Raw genomic sequence first — 19,190 nt, 5'->3', positions numbered from 1 at the left:
AGATGAAGCTTATCTTGCCATTCTAGTTGATCCTCTACCTTTACCTTCGAGGTACACTTGTCATCCTGAACTCAGTGCAGCCGTCAATACCCACTTACTAGATGATAATCTTCAAATTGCCCAATTGGGTTATCTAGGCAATCAACAGAATTTGTAGGGAGTTCATTTAAAGAAAACCTGACCTATGTTCTAAAAGAGTTTCATCTCGTTGCTTGAAACTGAATTTATAAATCACATAGCTAAGGAGGCTGGCGTAATCCTCAACATTTAGGATTTTTACAATGCCTTTTTAAGAAAATGGTAGGGGAAGATATGTTCCAACCTACAATAGTGGTTATACTACATCATTAATTTCAATTATTTTCGAAGACTCCGTCCTTGCCATTCCCATCAATTTTTTCCCTCCTCTCTTCCTTCTGCCTCTTCCCTCACATATAGATAAGGTCTCCATCTCCTTTTGGAATTACTATTGGATTAATGGTAAGGCCCTTCAAGATATCTGACCTACACTTTACATTGATAGTTTGTAGCCATCTCCTTCTGTCTATGAGTTTTTGCTTGGCTTCCTCTCTCTTATTTCCCCTTTTTCATATGATCCTTTCCTCTAACCTTGTTAAGCTCATTACGTCAGTCCCAAACCTCTCTTCTAGTATAGGTTACTCGAAAATATGGGCCCTGAAAGCAATGTGACCTTTTCCGTTATATCCTTTTACCGTTTCTTCAATGAAGGTAGTCTTAGATGTCCTCTTGGGTCAATTCTTTGGAAGGCTCCCTATTCTCGGATAGTATCTTTGAGTAGCTAGTTTAGGACAATACAATCATAACCTTGGACAACCTTGCTAGGTGTGGTGGCAATGGTTTACCTACCACAACTAGTGTGTTTTGTAGTATTGTTAAAGAAATTGGTAATCGATTATCCCTGAAATGCTCTTACCCCTCCAGATATAGAACCATTTTGGCCATATGTTTGGGCATCCTAAGTGTCCTGCTTCTATAGTCATTGCCTGATCATTTTGAAGGACTTCCATAAACTCTCATATGACGAAATTTGTTAGAATTCTTATTAGGGCTATCTTCTCGAACATTTAGTTGGAGCAAAACAATTGCATCTTCAACAAATGTCTCTCTTTATTTTCATCAACATTGACCACATGTTCCTTTTCTGGATATTTATGGCTATAGACTTAAAAGAGAAACAAGCTAGAGGCCTTTTGTCTTTACCATTAAGTAAAGTCTTGATTTACTTAACACTCTCTAATTTCAGGTGCGCCCATAAACTTACCCATGGGCCCAATAAATTGAGCTCAACCCTGTCTTTGGCACCTTTTATTTTGATTTTCCTGCTTTGCGGCGGTTTTTTTAATCATTAATGGTGACTAAGTTCACTATTTTGTAACTATTTCGATTTCTACCTTAATATATTCGTATTTTATCCACTTTTCAATAAAAAAAAAATCTACAGATTTTTTTCTGTTTAGAAAATACCAGGGATTTAGAGTTTTTTAAAATTTATTACGAATTTCTAGAACATTTTTTTTAATTAAATAATGTGTTAAAATAAATAAATTGATTCATATTGATATATTTGTCATGATCCAAAATATTTAATTGTCTATCTGTCTGACAAAAATTTAACAAGGGTCAGTCAGTTATATTTATTTAATCAATTGATCTAATAAAATAAGAGTATTATTTTGACAAATACCTTTCTAATTTAGGTAGAATATCCTATTTAGTCCTTCTAATATAGTCAATCTGCCTTTTTGGTTCCTCTAATATGATTTGTCCCTAGAAGGTCCTTATATTTTTAATTTTTGCGAATGGTGATTCAACCCAGGGCATGGAAGCCTCTGTGAGTATTACCTCCACTCCAAAGAAACCTCCTAGCAAGGTTGGAGATCAAATCAAGGATTGCATCCGGGATAGCTAAGCAGGACAAAAGATAGTTAGGGATTGCCATTTAGGCACTATTGATGAGGGTGGTACGACCAGCAATGGAAAGGGCATTCAAGTCCTAGGCTTGGATACAAGATTGAGTACGCAAAACCAATTGCTGGTGATGGCTAATATTCAGCTTTTTAGGAGAAATCAAGCAACTGAGGTATTTAAAATGGTAAGAACCTACTCTAATACCTAAAATATTAGAGATAGACTTACACATCCTCCTATTAAACCAACTAGGAAAATGAATAGTTGACCTGTTAACTTTCGGAAGTTGGCCAATAAGATTTCTATAGATAGAAATGCCAAGTTTACAAGCTCGAGCAACTTTACAGGACACCCTAGTTATCAGAATGAGATCGTCAGCAAACATAAGGTAGTTGAAGTTTTTATAAAGTCTGACATCAAAACCAGGAATCCAATTTTGGGCAAGGGCAAAATTGAGAACTGTAGATAAGTTTTGAGCCACAATCAAAAATAGATAAGGGGAGGTGGGGTCTCGTTGACGGAGACCTCTACTACCAGAAATCCAATCAGATGGTTTGCCATTAATCAAAAAGGAGAAGCTGGGACTGGAAATATAGGCCATAATCCTATCAATCCAAACTTGCGGAAATTGCATGATATGGAGGGTGGCAAGGACAGCCTTCCATTTAATCATATCATAAGCCTTAGCTATATCGATTTTAATGAGCATCCTAAGGGAATCTTTGGTATCAAATTTCCATCAAGTGAACAATCTCCTGTGTGGCAATGATACTATCAAAAGTGGATCTCCCAGAAATAAAGACATTCTGCTCACAACCAATAAGTTTATGCACAACTTGCTTGAGACGATTAGCAAGTAGCTTTGAAAGAATTTTATAAGCCACAATTGCAAAGAGAAATAGGGCGAAAATTCTCTACTTGCTTGGATTATCCTTCTTCGAAATGAGAGCAATGTAGGTTTTCCCCAAGAATTAGGCAGCTTAGCTTTTTTTTTTAAAAAAAAAAAATAGGAAATAGCTTGAAAAAGGAGTTCCTAAATAAGATCCCAATATATAGTACAAGTAAAAAAATTCACATTTAAACCATCCAGGACTTTTTCTTTTGGGCATACTCCAGATTGTAGCTAGCAGCTCAGCATAAGTAAGAGGTCTAACAAGATCGCCTCTATCACCCTCAGACAAAGTAGGATGATCTTTTGGAAGGGCTGTAATCAAGTCATTTGCGAAAAAGATACTGTTGGAAGTCCAAAGGGTTCTATGGCAAGGACACCCATGTTGATGGAATAATAATTAACCCACCTAACTCTGTGGGGTAATAATTATTCTCACATGCACAACCGATTATTATCGCATGCACGCTCAAATATAGGTGTGCATTGGAGCAAGCAATGGATTATTATCGCATGCACGCTCAAATATAGGTGTGCATTGGAGCAAGCAATGGATTATTCCTCTAGAGGGAACCATTGATGCCATTCTCCACCGCCATGGCTTCTTGTCTTCGTCTCCAGCCACTGTGTGAGCTGCTACTGCTCCTATGGCCACTGTTCATCTCTGCTTCCATTGTTACTCATCTTCCTGGTTTTCATGGTCCACTTCCCTTCCACCTTGACACTGGGTGAGCTCATGAAGTTCTAATTACTGAATTCCATGAAAAACTTGATGATTTTAATATCTGAATATTGGTTGCTTTTTTGTAGATATGTTGGTGTGGATGAAGTGCAACTCTTTTATTACTTCATAGAGTCTGAGGGAAATCCAGTTGAGGACCCTCTTATTCTTTGGCTTACTGGTGGCCCTGGTTGCTCTTCTTTCTGTGGCCTCTTCTTTGAAGTTGGTAATTTATTTATTTATTTATTTATTTTCTTTCTATTTGCTGTTGAAGTTGCAAGGGAAACAAAAGAAAAAAAAAATTCCTCTTTTGATGTGCTTGATGAACATTGTCAGGTCCTCTGAAGTTCAGGAGGGTGAAGTATAATGGTAGCTTGCCAACACTTAAGTATCATCCTTCCTCTTGGACTAAGGTGATTATGTTCACCATTTATTTTCAGATTTCCCTTTCATTGAACAACTTAAAAAAAAATTTTCTTGATATTTTTTTTTCAGATCTCAAATATGATCTTCTTAGATTCTCCTGTTGGATCTGGATTCTCATTCTCAAATAATCCAGAGACATACGTTGATGGTGATGTCACTTCATCCTTGAGAGTTCACAAGTTTCTGAGAAAGGTATTCAATTAATTACTTGATGCTCATCATGTTCTTATGCATTTGTTTCAAAGCTCTAAATGATAATTAAGTAGTGAAAATCACACTTGTGTTGTGATATCAGTGGCTGATTGACCACCCACAGTTCCTCCCCAATCCTCTGTATATTGCTGGAGATTCATATGCTGGCAAAGTTGTTCCAATCATCACTGACTTAATATCACAAGGTAACTTAACGCTGATCACCTGGTTTTTCTAGTTAATGCATGATCCAGATGAATAGCAGTCTCTAACAAAACCAGTCTTCCTCCTATCTAATGTAGGCCAACTAAAGACTGAAGAACCAACTTAAATCTCAAGTGTCTTTTAGTAGTTCTACATTGTTATTTTTCATTTAAACTTTGTTGTAAATCTAGATAAATAGTAGTAGCTCACCACACCAATCTTTCTGTCTGATGCCTGTCCTGTTTGTTCCATCAAAATTGTGATGCTTGATATGCAGGTATTGAATCTGGTGCTCCACCTCCTCTGAATCTAAAGGTAATGAATGCTGATCATGATCAACTGAGGCTAAAAAGAGTATTGTTATGAAGGACTAAACTCATTGTAAAGGTGTTAATTAATCTGTTAGGGATATTTGATTGGCAACCCATTTACCGGGGAAGCAATCGATATAAATGCTCGGGTTCCATATGCTCATAATATGGGGATCATTTCTGATGAGATTTACAAGGTGATGCACTTCTCTTCCAACATTAAATCTATTACAAAGTGTAAGAAATTCATAAAGTTTTGTGCCAATTAACTTTTTTTTTGTATTTTCAATTGTCAATAGTACATTAATATATGTTCTAATGAAGATTTTATCTTTGGTCGAACTAATTATAGTGAAAGTAAGAAACCTTTCTCTTTTCTCAGTCCACAACTATTTCTTGTGAAGGAGAGGATTATGAAAATCCTACCAATGCTGTGTGTGCTGAGAAGCTTCAAGTTGTGAAAAAGGTGACAATTAGCAATTCAGTTGCATGCGTTGCATATGGTCTGATATGAGAACTTGAAACTGTGATCTCTTGAGCATGCAGTATTTTGATGAAATTAATATAAAGCACATTTTGGAGCCAAAGTGCATGCGAGCATCACCAAAACCAAAGAACTTAAGCAAAGAAAGGCGATTTCTCAACGATGAGCACGGAAAGTTTATCATGCCACCAGATGTTCCTGCTCTCAACTGCAGAGTGAGTTTTATGCTTCTTGTCAACCTTCATGTTTTGAGAGAATAAGTTCATTATATAAGAGCATATACCGCCTCAGTGTTAGCACTAACGAATCATAATTTTCATCACAGTCTTATTATTTAGGCTACATTTGGGCAAACAATGATGATGTGAGAGATGCTCTCCACGTCCAGAAGGTATATTAATTAGAGATAGTCTGATATGTGTATCATTTTTGATAACATGTTGCTTAATTGTCATTCATACAATGTAGGGAACTGTCCAGGAATGGATCAGATGTAATCATGATTTGCAGTATGCCTATGATATTCCAAGCAGTGTAAAATACCATCACAAGCTCACAAGCCGACGCTATCGAGCTCTTGTTTACAGGTGAAATTAGACTTACTGGCAAAACCATGTTTCTCTTCGATGAATCTTCATACTGCAGTTAATTACTAACACCATGTTGTCTGATTAATAAAAGTGGGGATCATGATCTAGTGATACCACATATAGGAACCCAGACATGGATAAGATCTCTGAACTACTCCATTGTTGATGACTGGAGATCTTGGTTCTCTAGCGGGCAAATTGCAGGGTGAGTTTGATTAGAATTAATAAAGGCAATAATAGTTTTTTGATGATGTGTATGCTTTCTACATTTGTAGACTGATGTTGTTATTTGGATTAAAATTTCAGATACACAAGAGCATATGACAACAATCTTACATTCGCTACTATAAAGGTATGGAAGCTACAAGAAAATATCATCCATTAGAACTTTTAAGCAAAAAATAAAAATAAAAGAAAAATGCTAATCCAGAGGTTGTATGTATTTATTTCTGCAGGGAGGTGGTCACACAATTCAAGAGGAAAACCTGAGGGAGAGTCTGACCATGATTAAGAGATGGCTTTCATCTAAACCCTTGTAGATTTATGACACACCCTCTGATCTAATATGATCCACAAGTTATCTTTGTTAATGGTTTCTCTGTACCATGCATGGACATGAGCTTATAAATGTTATGTATCTGCAAATACAGGTAAATCATTGCTGAATTGTTCAATGGAAGAAATAATTTATTACTGAACCATTGCAAAATACCACACATCAAATTACAAAGGTATATCATTTATCCATCTCTGAAACATAGCAAGGCATTCCTTTTGCTTGTACTCTGGAGCTGTGTGTCCTGCACCCTGCAACATCACCAACAATTGAAACAATCAATAATTCCTCAATTTTAAGTAATTAAAGAGCAAAGATAATCTCACTTTCACTGTAGCAAATGTCAGATTATTGAAGTACTTCCTTGTGAACCTGAAAACCAATGCATATAAATCAAAATTAGCAACACACGTGGAGAGAATGATTCTAGCTAGCATACGATTATACATTCAAGTTATAAGAGTTCTTACCCTGCAACCTGGGAATCAACCATCCAAGGTCTCCAGTCATCAACAATGGTTAAATTGAGAGATTTTATCCATGCTTGTGTTCCCACATGAGGCGCATTCATGTCATGATCTCCACTGCAGTGTTTGACATTTTGATTGCTTCCTCAATGAATGATTTCAGAAACAATAACATTTTAAAAAAAAAAAAATCATGAAAATACATATCTGATAATTCACCTGTAAATAAGCGCTTTATAGCCCCTCTTTGTAAGATCATGATGATATTCTACAACACTTTGATAATTAGAAGTATACGGCATGCTCCTATCACAACGTTGCCATTGTTTTACTGTTCCCTGTGATTCATATTCTTTAGTTTTTTAGTTAACTAGAGATTTAAGGTTGTGAGTGATTTATGGGTTACTAAATAATCTCATTAATTGTCAGAGAGAATTCAATGCTGTTAGTGATACATACTTCATGGATTTCTAGAGACTCCCTTACAGTAACATTATTAGCCCAGTTGGCAGCAAGCAGATATCCTGAAGTCTGTCATTTGAGTAGAAGTGAGTTCTTGATCCAAAAATGGTTATTTTTCATGAGAAAAGTTGGAGGAAAAAAAAAAAATCTCACCTTACACTCTTTACTAAGATCTGATTTTGTTAAATGAAGTTCTTTCATTGTTTGCTCTTCCAGTAATGTTCTATCTGCATTGAATCTGACTGGTTTCGGGCTCGCAAAAGGGCACACTGGGTCTAAAACATTAACCGGATTAATTCCGGCAAGGCACTGCATGCCATGTTCAGAATCTCTTGTCCAGTTAAAATTCATATATAAAAAATAAAGAAGGAAAAATTTGCAGATACAATTTTCCTATGCAAGCTGACCTCATCCATTAATTCAATGTTTTTGGTACACTGCTCATTTCTAGGAAATGTGTAGTACTCCCCTTCACAACTTGTCCGAATTGCCTGGAAAAAATTACTGAAAAATCAATTGATGTAGATCAAAATTTACTGAATATATAGAACAAGTTAAATTCAATTTAAATCACCTCATGAAGTTCATTAGATATGAGACCCATTCCATGTACAAAAGGTATTTTTGCCTCATGATCAAACTTATAATCTGTTATTGGATTGCCAAGTAGATAACCCTGAAAAAGTTTCACAGATAATTAATGTCCAGCTTTTTTCTAAATATAGTTTTTGCTGATATCCACCGACCTTGAGATTGAATGGATGCTCTACTCCATTATCATTATCTGCAAGCAAGGATCAATGTCATCAATTAAATGCTATGTTTCTTGGATTATATTGTTTGAAACTGATAATATATATTACCATTTGCTATTTTCTGAGCAACTACTGGCACAATCATTCCGGAATATGAATCTCCAGCAATATAAAAGGGATTCGAGATGAATTCAGGATGATCAGCAAACCACTGTGCAAACAATGCAGATATGAACAAAAACAATGTAATCAGAGATTGCTTAATTGTGCATTAGTTTCACAAGTTTGATGAAGCACTCCAAACCTTCCTGAGGAAAGTGTGGATATCTTGGGTAGATTTGTAGTCATCTAATTTATACTCATCGTAGCGATTCGAGTATGAGAATCCAGTGCCAATCGGAGAATCAAGGAAGATGATGTTGCAAAGCTAAATCAAGCGACGACAAAAAAAAAAGATGGCATTAATGGACAGGAATAACTAGAACAATAAAAATATATATATACACTATAAAGTAGTTAACCTTTGTCCATGTCAATGGGTTGTAGAACAATGTAGGAAGACCTTCTTGATATCCAGGAGGATCAAACGCCATAGGTCCTGCACATAAACAATGTCAATATCAAAGCTTGAATGAAGCATTAATCAAAGCAAACAAATTAATAATGGTGTATATATAGTGCATAATATATATATATATATATGTACCGATTTCGAAAGCTAAGCCACAAAAACTAGAGCAGCCAGGGCCTCCAGTGAGCCAGAGTATGACTGGATCCTGCTTAGGATTGTTCTCAGACTCAATAAAGTAATAGAACAAATTGCCATCCATCTCCTCATCCACATTCACATACCTGCACATAGTTTGAGTGCAAAAGTGTTAAACCTGTGTGTGTGTGTGTGTGTGTGTGTGTGTCTGTGCTTGGTGGCACTGATACAATCAAGCAAACAGAAAATAAATAAGTAAATATAAATGGAAGAAGTGATCAAAACTCACCCAGTCTCAAGATGGAAAGGCAAAGAACCTGGAAATCCAGGGAGTTGAGAGACAAGAGAATGAGCAAGAGTTGGGCTTGGTATCCATAAACAGAGAGGTAGTACTAGTAGTAGTGAGAATACAAGGGAAGTTGCAGACATGGAGTATGATGAGAGCTTCAAAGCTGCAGAAATTTTTCCAATTCTAGTTCTAGTAATGGTCACTCTATCATTCAAAACCAATTAGGACCTAAAAAGAGATGTAATTCTCCTCATTATCTCATACCTTTCACGACTCCCCATGCTTGACTGAGAATACTATCACTCCTATCTCTGATCTCTCAGACTCTCCCGTTCCAGCTCCCGGTCCCACTTCTGTACCGCCTTTTGCTCCTCGGGACCCTGCACTGAGTCCTTCCAATGCTTCTCGGGACCCTGCTTTACACTCTTCCATTGTCTCTCGGGACCCTGCCCCTCTTAATGACCCGTCACTTTCTGTCATTACTGCACACCCTTCTGGAAAGCACTCAACATTCATACCGCCTTCCTTGAAGCATCCCAAGGAGAAGGGACCGTTGATCCAACGGTCGCGATCCCCTCCCCCTATCCTCTTGACTTCTGCCAATAATTCGGCCCCCCTCCCCCTCTCCGGAAATCATTCTCAAGATCACTCCCTTCTTGTGAACCAAGTCAATGCTGCTCTCGACTCTGGCTCTTTGGATGAGGGCTCTATGGACGAGGATAGTGATCCAGACGATGGTGATCCGGGTGACTCGGAGGACCAAATGTCCGATGATGAGGAACCTGATGACCTCATGACACTAGTCCAGTATCAAGAAGAAGCTCGCCGTGAAGCCCTGGTTCGCAAAGGTTCTCTTCTTGCCGAAGATCCCCAGAAAAAGGGAAGAATCGAGAGGGGGGAACCCAGTCACTCCTGAGCTTTTTGCTCTATGTTCCTCTGGTTATCAGGGAGTTTTGTCCTCTTTATCAACTTTTTCTATGATTTCTAAAAAACTTTGCTGCTGGAACTGCAGGGGTCTCTCTTCCAGGGATACCTGTGCTCGCATCTTCCGTTTAATTCACCAAGATAAACTCTCCATCCTTTGTCTTGTTGAGACCAGAGCGAATTCTGATCGCATCAGTAAGTTTTGTTCTAAACTTTCTAAATCTTGGGACTGGGCTGCTATCCTCGCTGATGGCTTCTCTGGTGGCATCCTTGTGTGCTGGAAAAAAGGTATTGGTCAGGTAACTCCTATCGCTACCTCCCGCCGTGTTTTACATATTTTGATTTCCTCGAGCTATTTCAAAAACACCATCATTTCTGTGGTTTATAATTCTTGTCGATTCCAGTCTCAGTGTTCGGTTTGGTACGAGCTTTCAAAAATATCTTCCCTCCATCTTCCTTGGCTTATTATCGGAGATTTCAATTCTATCCTTTCCCCTTCGGATCATAAGGGCGGCCGCTTTTACTACTATTCTCGCAAAGCTTTATTTTTCCGGGATTTTATTGATTCTAATAATCTCTTTAATTTAAACTCCTCTGGCCCTCCGTTCACCTGGTGTAACAATCAACGTGGTCTTGCTCGGCGATGGGCTCGCCTTGATCGTTGCCTAGTGAATTTAGAGTGGTCTTCTCTCTTTAAAAATTGCACTCTCAAACATCTTTCCCGCAGTTGTTCGGATCACTCACCTCTTCTCCTTTCTATTTTTGCTAATGATTCTCGTTCTCGGAACCTGTTTCGCTTTGAAAACTTCTGGTTTGACTATACTGACTGTCATTCTGTTGTTTTCGAAGCGCTGCGGTCCCCTGTCCATGATAGTCCCCTCCACGCTTTTTCGCACTTACTTTCTCGTACCAGGTTCAAGCTTTCGAATTGGAAGTCTTCTGGCCTTAACTCTGTGGAGATAGCCCTAGCCCAAACCGAAACAGAAATTAACTCTCTTGAACAGCTGGACTCCTCTACTGACATTCAAGACCGGTTGTCTGTCCTGTACTCTAAGCTTGCTGCTATCCAACGTCAACTCTCCATCAAATGGGCCCAACGTGCTCGTCTCCTGTGGGTCAGTGATGGTGATAAAAACACTAGCTTTTTCCACAACTCTGCCCGTATCCGAGATCACCATAACTACATCTCCCAAATCTCTGACTCCTTTGGCAACATCTATTCTAATCATTCCAGTATCGAGCAGGCCTTCATGACTTTCTATACCAATCTGTGGTCCTGTCCTGCAAGTACTGATTTTATTAATATTCTTGAGGCCCTGCCTAACGACCTTCCCAGCATTACTGCAGATGTCGGTCACCATCTCATCCGCATGGTCACCAAAGATGAAATCTTTCAAGCCCTCCTTGACCTCCCCACTGGTAAGTCCCCTGGCCCCGATGGCTTCAATGTTGAATTTTATCGTTTTTATTGGGAAGATCTTGGGGATTCTTTAGTTTCTGCTATCCATTATTTCTTCGACAACTCCCATCTCCTTGCTTCCTGGGGTAGAACTTTCGTTACTCTTGTCCCCAAGGTAGCTAATCCTAGTTTGGTTTCGGATTTTCGTCCTATATCCCTGTGCAATGTTTGTTACAATATTATATCCAAAATTCTTACGAATAGACTCAAGCCTGTTCTCCCCACTCTTGTGGGTCGAGAGCAAGCGGGGTTTCTTTCGGATCGTGGTGCTTTCGATAATATTTTAGCAGTGCAAGAGGTTGCCCACTCCCTTGAATTCGATCGCCTCGGCCCCCCTAGGATGCTTATTAAATTAGATATCGAGAAAGCCTATGATTCGCTTAGCTGGAGTGCAATTCTTGCAACCTTAACTAAAATGAATTTCCCTGATAAGTGGGTGTCTTGGATCAGTGCTTGTCTTCGCTCCAGTTCTTTCTCCATTTTAATTAATGGGGTTCCTTCCCCTTGGTTCTCTTCCTCCCGAGGACTCCGCCAAGGTGATCCCATTTCTTCTTACCTTTTTTTATTCTAGTTGCCCAAAAATTTCTCCTCTATGATGAACTTTGCCCTCAGAAATAATTTTATTCCTGGCTTTGATTGTAACCTTAGATTGAACTTCAACCACCTCTTGTTTGCGGACGACCTTATCCTGATTACTAAAGCTACTCGCTCTGCTGCCCGCAATATTAATTTATGCCTTTCAATCTACTCACAACTTTCTCGGCCAATACCCCAACCACACTAAATCTCAAATCTTCTTTCCCTCCTGGTTCAATCAAAGAGTTACCAATAGCATTTGCTCCATTCTCGAGACTTCCTCAAACTTCTTTTTCCACTGCGCTACTTGGGTATCCTTATTTCTCCAAAAAGATAAGTGTCCACTCATTCAAACCTTTGATTGATAAGATCCGTTGCTTGTGTTCTAGATGGAAAAAAACTTTAAACCTCTCTGCTGCAGCTAAATCTATCCTCATTAATTCCTCAATTCTCTCAATTCCAACATATTACCTCTCGGTCTATCCCATTCCCGATTCTGTTCTTCATGAAATTACTAAACTTGTCAGGGATTTCTTTTGGTTTAAAGGGGCAATGGAAAGGGCATCCATGTCTGTTGCTTGGTGTCATATTACTGATTTTAAGTCTCGAGGGGGCCTTGGATTTCGCAATCTTGCACTTGTTAAACACTCTCTAATGGCCAAAAATGTGTTCACCTACCTCAATCGTTGATAATGTTTTTCTGGGTTGAAATCGCGTCATAAATATGGTAGAATTAATTTCGGACTGATCTTATCCCTCCCGGATGCTCTTGGGTGTTCGAAGTATTTGTAAAACTGCTAGTATTTTTAAAACCAAATCTCTGGATTAAAACCTTTAACCCCCATTCAGACATCTTTTTCAGTTTGACCCTTGGCTTTTTTTGATGTGCCCATTGCTTTCAAGCCAACCTTTCGAATGTTTCTGCTGATTTTAGTAATCCTACTATGTCTGAGTTAGTTGTTAATGGGCATTGGAATTTTTCTCTCCTTGAATCTCTGTTCGGAGAAAACCTTTCTTCCATTATTTCTAATCTCAGTGCTATTGATCGATTTCGGTAATAACACTTGGGTTTGGCTTCCTAACCCTTCAAAGCTTAAAAATTTCTACTGCTCGTTTATCATCATCTTAATCTTGATATTAACCATAATGAGTCCAGGGTCTGGTTGGACTAAAATCTGGCGACTTCATGTTGCTCTGTAGCGTCAAACATTTCATTTGGTTCTTTCGCTCCATGGTAGGATCTCTACCACCGATTATTTACATAGTATCAATATGAGTCCCGAACCTTATGCATCCTTTGTAGTCTTGAGCTGGAGTCTCGCTGATCATCTTTTTTTCATGGTTGTCGTAAAAGCTCAGCGAGTTTGGAACTTATTGAACCGCATCTTAAACATTAACATTTCCTTCCCACGATCGCATTTCTTCGGCGCTGGATAACTGATTATAATCTCTCCCACGCATTCCATTTCTATTATTTTTCGTTTCTATCTCGGTTATTATGGAAGGACGGATGTCTTTGCTATCTTGACAATATCGAGCCCAATTACCCTCTTCTGGTCCGAAAGCTATTGCCCATGTGCAGGGGAATTTTCTGCGGAAATGCCTCACTCTGTGGCCGTCTCACTGCAATAATTTCTCTCATGCGACGCCTCTTCCTCTTCTTAGCCTTCGCTTGGAATTGTGCTAATAAGATTGGTCATCTTGGGTATTTTTGTTTCAAACTCTACTCACATAATTAATCATGCGGGGGAATTATTGTTTCACTTCTTCGAATCAATCTTCGAAGTCGCAATCCATGCCCTCGAATCTGCCATTTACAATGCTATCAGCAGACAACCTGAACATCCGCCGCATCCTACATCTGTCATCGCTCATCTCCCAACTTCTTTACAACAACTGTGAACCAGTCATTTGGCGTTTCTCTCATGCCATCTCCAATATAAACAATCTTCTCCGGTTTGTGATGAATCCCCTCTCGTTGAGATTCCTAGATCTCTGGAATTCCCCGCCATTGCTCTTGCTTCTTCTGGCGCCAACAACCACAATCTCAATCTTTTCTTGACCGGGCGTGATCTCCCGCGATGGATTATGAAAACCTTCATTGATGCTGGCTTTTCTTTTTGATTCTTGCACTTGTGTCTTAACTCTTTCTTTGTTGTCTCCTTTTGTTTTTGTGTTTAGTTTGTTCTTGTAACTTTAACTCTGTTTTTCCTCTTGTTTTAATAAATTAGCTCTCTGAGCTCTTCCCCTCAAAAAAAAAAATTGAGTGTCAGGCTCTCATGCGTTCAGATTTGAGTTTTGATTTGAGTTGCAAGTTCAAATCCATAATTATAGATTTATTACTATTATTAAGTCCACCTGACTTTGAACCTAAAATTTTTTTAATATCCTATCCTATCACCTTTCATGGTGGGTCTTATTATTACTATTATTATTATTATTATTATTATTATTATTATTATTATTATAAACTACAAGGAAAGACATTGTTCTTGTGATTTTTTTTTAAATTATAAAAAAAATTTGATAATATGTACATAAAAACATCACATTAAAATATCCTACCACTCATCTCCTGAGATATATGTACAAACAAATAACATAATTTTATGTAGATATATAAAAATAGTTTTTAAAAAATTAATTACTAAGGGCATTTCTCGTCCTAAGGTCCCACCTTCTTAGAGAGTTGTATTATTTTAATGTTATTTTTGTTTCATTGTATTAGTACTATCTCAATTATTGATGTATTTGTGTCAATTCACTACCATTGGATCAGTAGTTTATATAATGTATATTATTCTCATTTTTGTTTTATTGTTATTTTTCAGTACTTCTCTTTTATTATTGTTACTGGTTTATCTATTTTTTTTTCTAAAAAAATTAACTTAAATTAAATTAAAATAAAATAAAATAAAAGATAATAACAAATCTAACTCACGTGCCACACACTATGAGCCCATCAGGCGAGCACCTGGCGGGCCCAACCAGCTCAGTATTGCTGCATTGGGGACAAAAATTAGAACTGCAACTCAGAAGCTGTCATTAAAAAAATGACAAAAAGGACTGCATTTTTAGCAAGACAGAAAATGCTATGTGGAAAACTCTTGACCTTGAAAAATAAGCGGTGGTGGTGTTGTGATCCATGCCTTTTGTTTGTACTTTGTACCCACCATATCCATTCCCTCCATCTCCTGATCTCCGTTTGGTTTTCCAACTACCATTAATGGTTGGTAACCACCATTTATATTTTTATTCACTGCTTTATAGTATCATAATTATTATCTTCACTATTTTTTTCTGTTTTAATACAATTTTTTTTTTAAAAGTAAATGTGGATGAATCATAGATTTATTGAAAGAAAAAAAAAGCAGATCTGAGCAAAAGCCTCTCACCGAAGTGAGGGAGTGCAATAACACGACGGAAAAATACAAAAAAAGCAGGAATAAGAGGGAGTCTGAGAGGCGGAGGCGTCAGTCCCAGCAGCCCAGGTCTGTCAGAGCAGTATGAGCAACTACTCCTGAGCTATATCATGAGCAGGATTGCCAGCATGATCAAAGTCTCTAGCGCCAAGGAAACTGAGGGAGCGCTTAATACATTTTGATCATTTATCTATTTATCCATTTTTAAAAAAATTAAAATGTAGAGAAAACAATACCATGATGAATGTTTAATTGAAGAATTTGAGTTGTTTTTCTGCCAACCAATTAAGCAATTTTTATATAACAAATAATAATAAAAATAATAATAAATAATAATAATAATAATAATAATAATAATACTTCAAAATATCTGTCATACCAGGCCACATAAAACATAGCGAAAAATTATTTTTAAAAATTTATTTTTTATTATTATTTGATTTGGCAGGTTGTCCCGTTATAGAGTGCTCGCGTTTTTATCTGAAAGATTAGTTCGAATCTCAATTCACATAGAGTGCGAGCACAAACATATTGAAATAATTAATTCATATTTATGCATGCTTTTAATATAACTGATTGAAATTTCATTAACATACTATCATTTGACTTCTTCAATGTTGCAATACGCATTAATATTTTCATGAGCCATGTTAATTATTGAACATTTCTTGGATTTGAAGTTACTTACTCCCGCGTGAAATGATGCTATATTTTCTGCTAAATGTGCGAACCCGCGCTCTACTTTGATGAAGACTGATCATTTGATTTTATCTTGGTTCTCTGCAACTCCTGATGGTGTTAGACTAAAGCTTGAGGATTCTATCTCTTCTATCCGGCGCAATCTTGAGTTCCTTGGACCTCGATGTGAAGGGGTGGATGGCGCCCCCGCTCTTGAGGCGACACAGGATAGTAGAGTGGGTTAGTTATTGTGAGAGTATGTGGGTTCCGGAGAAGACCCGTTGTTCCTCCATTCTATCCTTTTTGTTTTTTGCTCCACATCTAGTGGACTGTTTTTTTTTTTAGCTGAATTTCTGATTTTTCTTATTTAATGCATGTGGTTTATCCACTTCAAAATATATATATATATATATATATTTGCTTACTCCTAAGTTTCTCAAGAACTCAAATCTAGCGACGAAGGTGCTTTTGTGGGGATATTAGCACTTTGATTTTTTTTGTTTTGCAATGGATTAACTTTAGTTCACTTTGTTTCCGTAATTCTCTCTGAAAACAAAACTTTATCCTAAAATATTTTTGTTTTGTCATGAAACATTGAATTTTTCTTGGATGTGTACCAATATATATGTGCTCTCTTCTTACTCCATATGCAAATCAATCATAAATTGTCTAATAGAGATGGCTTGATTGACAGTGGTAGCCAGAGCTACATATTATTGCTTCTGTTATGGATTATGCTATGACTTCTTTGTTCCTTAGAACACCAAGAAAAAATCTAAGCCAAAACTAAAACAGTGACCAAAAGTGCTCCTCATGTCATTAACACATCCAGGCCAATCACTATTAGAATAACTAGGGAGATTGAAATTTTTTACTTGACTGAACTTTATTCTATAATCGGCTTCCCTTAACAAATCTAATTATTAGTTTCGTTACTTGTAAATGAAGTTTACTTGCCAACAATCAATGGTCTTCGATTCGATTCGCGGATGAGAATACAAATTATGGGTTATCCCAGCACTCACATGTGCATGGATCCCATCCCATTTACTATTCTCAGGCTTATGTACACATATGCCTTTTTTAACGGTCTAGCCTCTTGCATAGTGCTAAGTGAAGACATGATATCCACAAGTGAATTATCACACACACACACACACACACACACACACACACGTATACATGATCTCGAAGGTCCAGAGGGCAAGAAGGCCAACTTTAAGGATCTCAATGCAACTGTTCACCGTAACTTGGAGCTTAGATCCCATTCCCATTTACTCTTCTAAGGCTTATGTACACCTATGCATTCTTTAACGGCCTAGCTTCTTGCATAGCACTCAGTAAAGGCATAATATTCACAAGTGAATTATCATATATATATATATATATATATATATACATATACATGATATTGAAGATCCAGAGGGTAAGAAGGCCAACTTTAAGGATCTCAATGCAACTATTCACCATAATTTGGAGTTTACGGGATCACGTTCACAGTCAGCTGGATCAAGTGCTACCGGCGATGAGGTGTCCACCCAAGACATAAGCTAGCGTTAGTTCTGTCTTTCTCTTGACTCCTTGGTCTTCCTAGGAATTTTGTTGTAGGTAGCTCTACCTCTAGTGGACTTGTTGCATTTTCTCACTTGTTGTCCTTTTGCTCTATTCTTGTTAAAAAGGCTATGATGTTTTTTTTTTCTTGTATCTTTGTAGCTTTGTTTTTATTAATGCCAGTGGTTTATTAATCTTTTCAAAAATAAATAAATAATTTATTTTTGAATTCATGTCAAACGCTGCAGTGGAGATCATGACATGAATGCGCTTCATGTGGGAACTCAAGCATGGATAAATTTCTCTATTCTTGATGACTGGAGACCTTAGATTGTTGATTCCCAGGTTGGAGGGTGAGAACTTTGTAAATGTGATATACTTTATTAACAGAATCACTCTGTGTATATATATATACACTCATTTTGATCTAGATGCATTGGTTTTCAGATACACATGTAAGTACTCCAATATATTAATCTGCCACTTGCTACTGTGAAAGTGAGATTATATTTTACAGTTAAATACTAAATTTAAGGAATTGGCGAAGAGAATGGATGAGTGAATGACTGTGTGCTATTTATTAATTAATTTGGTGTTTTAAAGATATAAAAATGATGTTCCTTTGTAATTTGATGTGGTGTTTTGCATTTCATATAATGTGTTCTTTATACTTGATGTTCATCAATATCTAGCTCGTGGTTTATATGTGATACAACTGATGCTTTGATGTAATATATACACACCTCTTTTAGTATTAAAGATTTTTTTTTTTCTTTTAAGTGAATAAACCACTATCCATTAAAAAAAAAAAGAGAGAAATATAACATAGAAAGACTACGAGGGGTGTTTCACCCAAAAAATAATAATAATAATAAGTATCCTAAAAAAAAAGAGCATCCTAAAAATAAAGAAATTCTGGGTGAAAATTGATTATGAAACAGCTAGCATGTACCCTGGGTGAATGTCTCCTCATCAAAATCACTCTCATTGGCTTAATCTGAGTGGGAGCCCAAAAACTATAAATTATGACAAATGGTGAAGATGAAACTCTCAAATGGAATTCTCTAACTTTGCTCTCTTTATTTCAGGGAGTGTAGATAACCACAATAGAAATATGTGATCAACTTTTATAATAATTGTCAATAAAATATGGATCTTTGAATCAAATATACGATTATTCTATTCAAGCCAATTATCTGATTATCTCTGATTATTTTTTATTTTGTTTTCTTATTTATCTCTTTGACAATTATCTGATTATCTCTGATTCAATCATATGGCAGTCAAAAGAGGAAGAAACTCTGTTTTTGGACTCTGATATCAAGCCAGAAATTGGGGATAATGATAATGATAATGATGATAATTTGGAGAAGGTGAGTTCTCCAACAAGTAGTGATCACACAAGTGATTATTAGGAAGAGGAAACTCAAAGAAGCTGCTGCTGCTGCTGCTGAATCAGGTTCAAGAAGGAAAATTATTGGTCCTGTATTACCATTTGCTGCTTGTGAAGAACATCTTCAGATTGATGTTTGATTGTGTAGTTGGAGACAAAAGATATCCAATGACATGGACAAGCCTTGATCTTCTTCTTTAGATTAT

General features: G+C 37.1%; 3 protein-coding genes across 4 annotated transcripts; 2 read left to right on the top strand and 1 right to left on the bottom strand.

Annotated features, from left to right (window-relative positions):
* The first annotated feature begins 1,664 nt into the window (after positions 1 to 1,664).
* On the top strand, positions 1,665 to 6,439 carry LOC120277816 (serine carboxypeptidase-like 17). The gene is made up of 14 exons (XM_039284653.1): positions 1,665 to 3,546; positions 3,629 to 3,765; positions 3,876 to 3,952; positions 4,035 to 4,157; positions 4,261 to 4,363; positions 4,639 to 4,676; positions 4,768 to 4,869; positions 5,055 to 5,138; positions 5,219 to 5,371; positions 5,482 to 5,547; positions 5,625 to 5,743; positions 5,838 to 5,951; positions 6,053 to 6,098; positions 6,202 to 6,439. The coding sequence occupies exons 1-14, from the start codon at positions 3,398 to 3,400 to the stop codon at positions 6,283 to 6,285; spliced, it is 1,395 nt and encodes a 464-aa protein (XP_039140587.1). The 5' UTR covers positions 1,665 to 3,397; the 3' UTR covers positions 6,286 to 6,439.
* On the bottom strand, positions 6,412 to 9,386 carry LOC120277800 (serine carboxypeptidase-like 2). 2 transcript variants are annotated; one of them, XM_039284646.1, is made up of 15 exons: positions 9,246 to 9,386; positions 8,982 to 9,144; positions 8,693 to 8,838; positions 8,508 to 8,584; positions 8,291 to 8,413; positions 8,095 to 8,197; positions 7,978 to 8,015; positions 7,806 to 7,907; positions 7,639 to 7,722; positions 7,385 to 7,540; positions 7,229 to 7,300; positions 6,989 to 7,107; positions 6,773 to 6,886; positions 6,629 to 6,674; positions 6,412 to 6,553 (listed from the first exon to the last, which is right to left on the bottom strand). In XM_039284646.1, exons 2-15 carry the CDS (start codon positions 9,119 to 9,121, stop codon positions 6,470 to 6,472), a joined length of 1,404 nt encoding a protein of 467 aa, XP_039140580.1. In that variant the 5' UTR covers positions 9,122 to 9,144; positions 9,246 to 9,386; the 3' UTR covers positions 6,412 to 6,469. The 2 variants fall into 2 exon arrangements, with proteins under 2 accessions (XP_039140580.1, XP_039140573.1); XM_039284639.1 differs by having other exon boundaries at positions 8,982 to 9,164; positions 9,246 to 9,330.
* Positions 9,387 to 9,600: 214 nt separating this feature from the next.
* LOC120279156 lies at positions 9,601 to 16,285 on the top strand. The gene is made up of 3 exons (XM_039286023.1): positions 9,601 to 11,324; positions 13,689 to 13,896; positions 16,165 to 16,285. Exons 1-3 carry the CDS (start codon positions 9,959 to 9,961, stop codon positions 16,283 to 16,285), a joined length of 1,695 nt encoding a protein of 564 aa, XP_039141957.1. The 5' UTR covers positions 9,601 to 9,958.
* The last annotated feature ends 2,905 nt before the right edge of the window (positions 16,286 to 19,190 follow it).

This window comes from Dioscorea cayenensis, chromosome 2 (assembly GCF_009730915.1).
Source record: "Dioscorea cayenensis subsp. rotundata cultivar TDr96_F1 chromosome 2, TDr96_F1_v2_PseudoChromosome.rev07_lg8_w22 25.fasta, whole genome shotgun sequence".
Lineage (NCBI taxonomy): Eukaryota > Viridiplantae > Streptophyta > Magnoliopsida > Dioscoreales > Dioscoreaceae > Dioscorea > Dioscorea cayenensis.
Note: the sequence above shows the minus strand (reverse complement) of the source record. Positions and strands in the feature narration are given on the sequence as shown.

Excerpts from the sequence above, each read along its gene's own strand:
- LOC120277816 (XM_039284653.1), top strand. The coding sequence starts at position 3,398 with ATGCCATTCTCCACCGCCATGGCTTCTTGTCTTCGTCTCCAGCCACTG. Across the intron at positions 3,766-3,875 it reads TGGCCTCTTCTTTGAAGTTG|GTCCTCTGAAGTTCAGGAGG; the intron begins GTAATTTATTTA and ends GAACATTGTCAG. Across the intron at positions 4,677-4,767 it reads CACCTCCTCTGAATCTAAAG|GGATATTTGATTGGCAACCC; the intron begins GTAATGAATGCT and ends TTAATCTGTTAG.
- LOC120277800 (XM_039284639.1), bottom strand. Across the intron at positions 8,585-8,692 it reads TGGCTTAGCTTTCGAAATCG|GACCTATGGCGTTTGATCCT; the intron begins GTACATATATAT and ends GTTTATGTGCAG. Across the intron at positions 8,414-8,507 it reads ACCCATTGACATGGACAAAG|CTTTGCAACATCATCTTCCT; the intron begins GTTAACTACTTT and ends CGCTTGATTTAG.
- LOC120279156 (XM_039286023.1), top strand. The coding sequence starts at position 9,959 with ATGATTTCTAAAAAACTTTGCTGCTGGAACTGCAGGGGTCTCTCTTCC. Across the intron at positions 11,325-13,688 it reads CCTCCTTGACCTCCCCACTG|GGAATTATTGTTTCACTTCT; the intron begins GTAAGTCCCCTG and ends TAATCATGCGGG. Across the intron at positions 13,897-16,164 it reads AATATAAACAATCTTCTCCG|ACTAAAGCTTGAGGATTCTA; the intron begins GTTTGTGATGAA and ends TGATGGTGTTAG.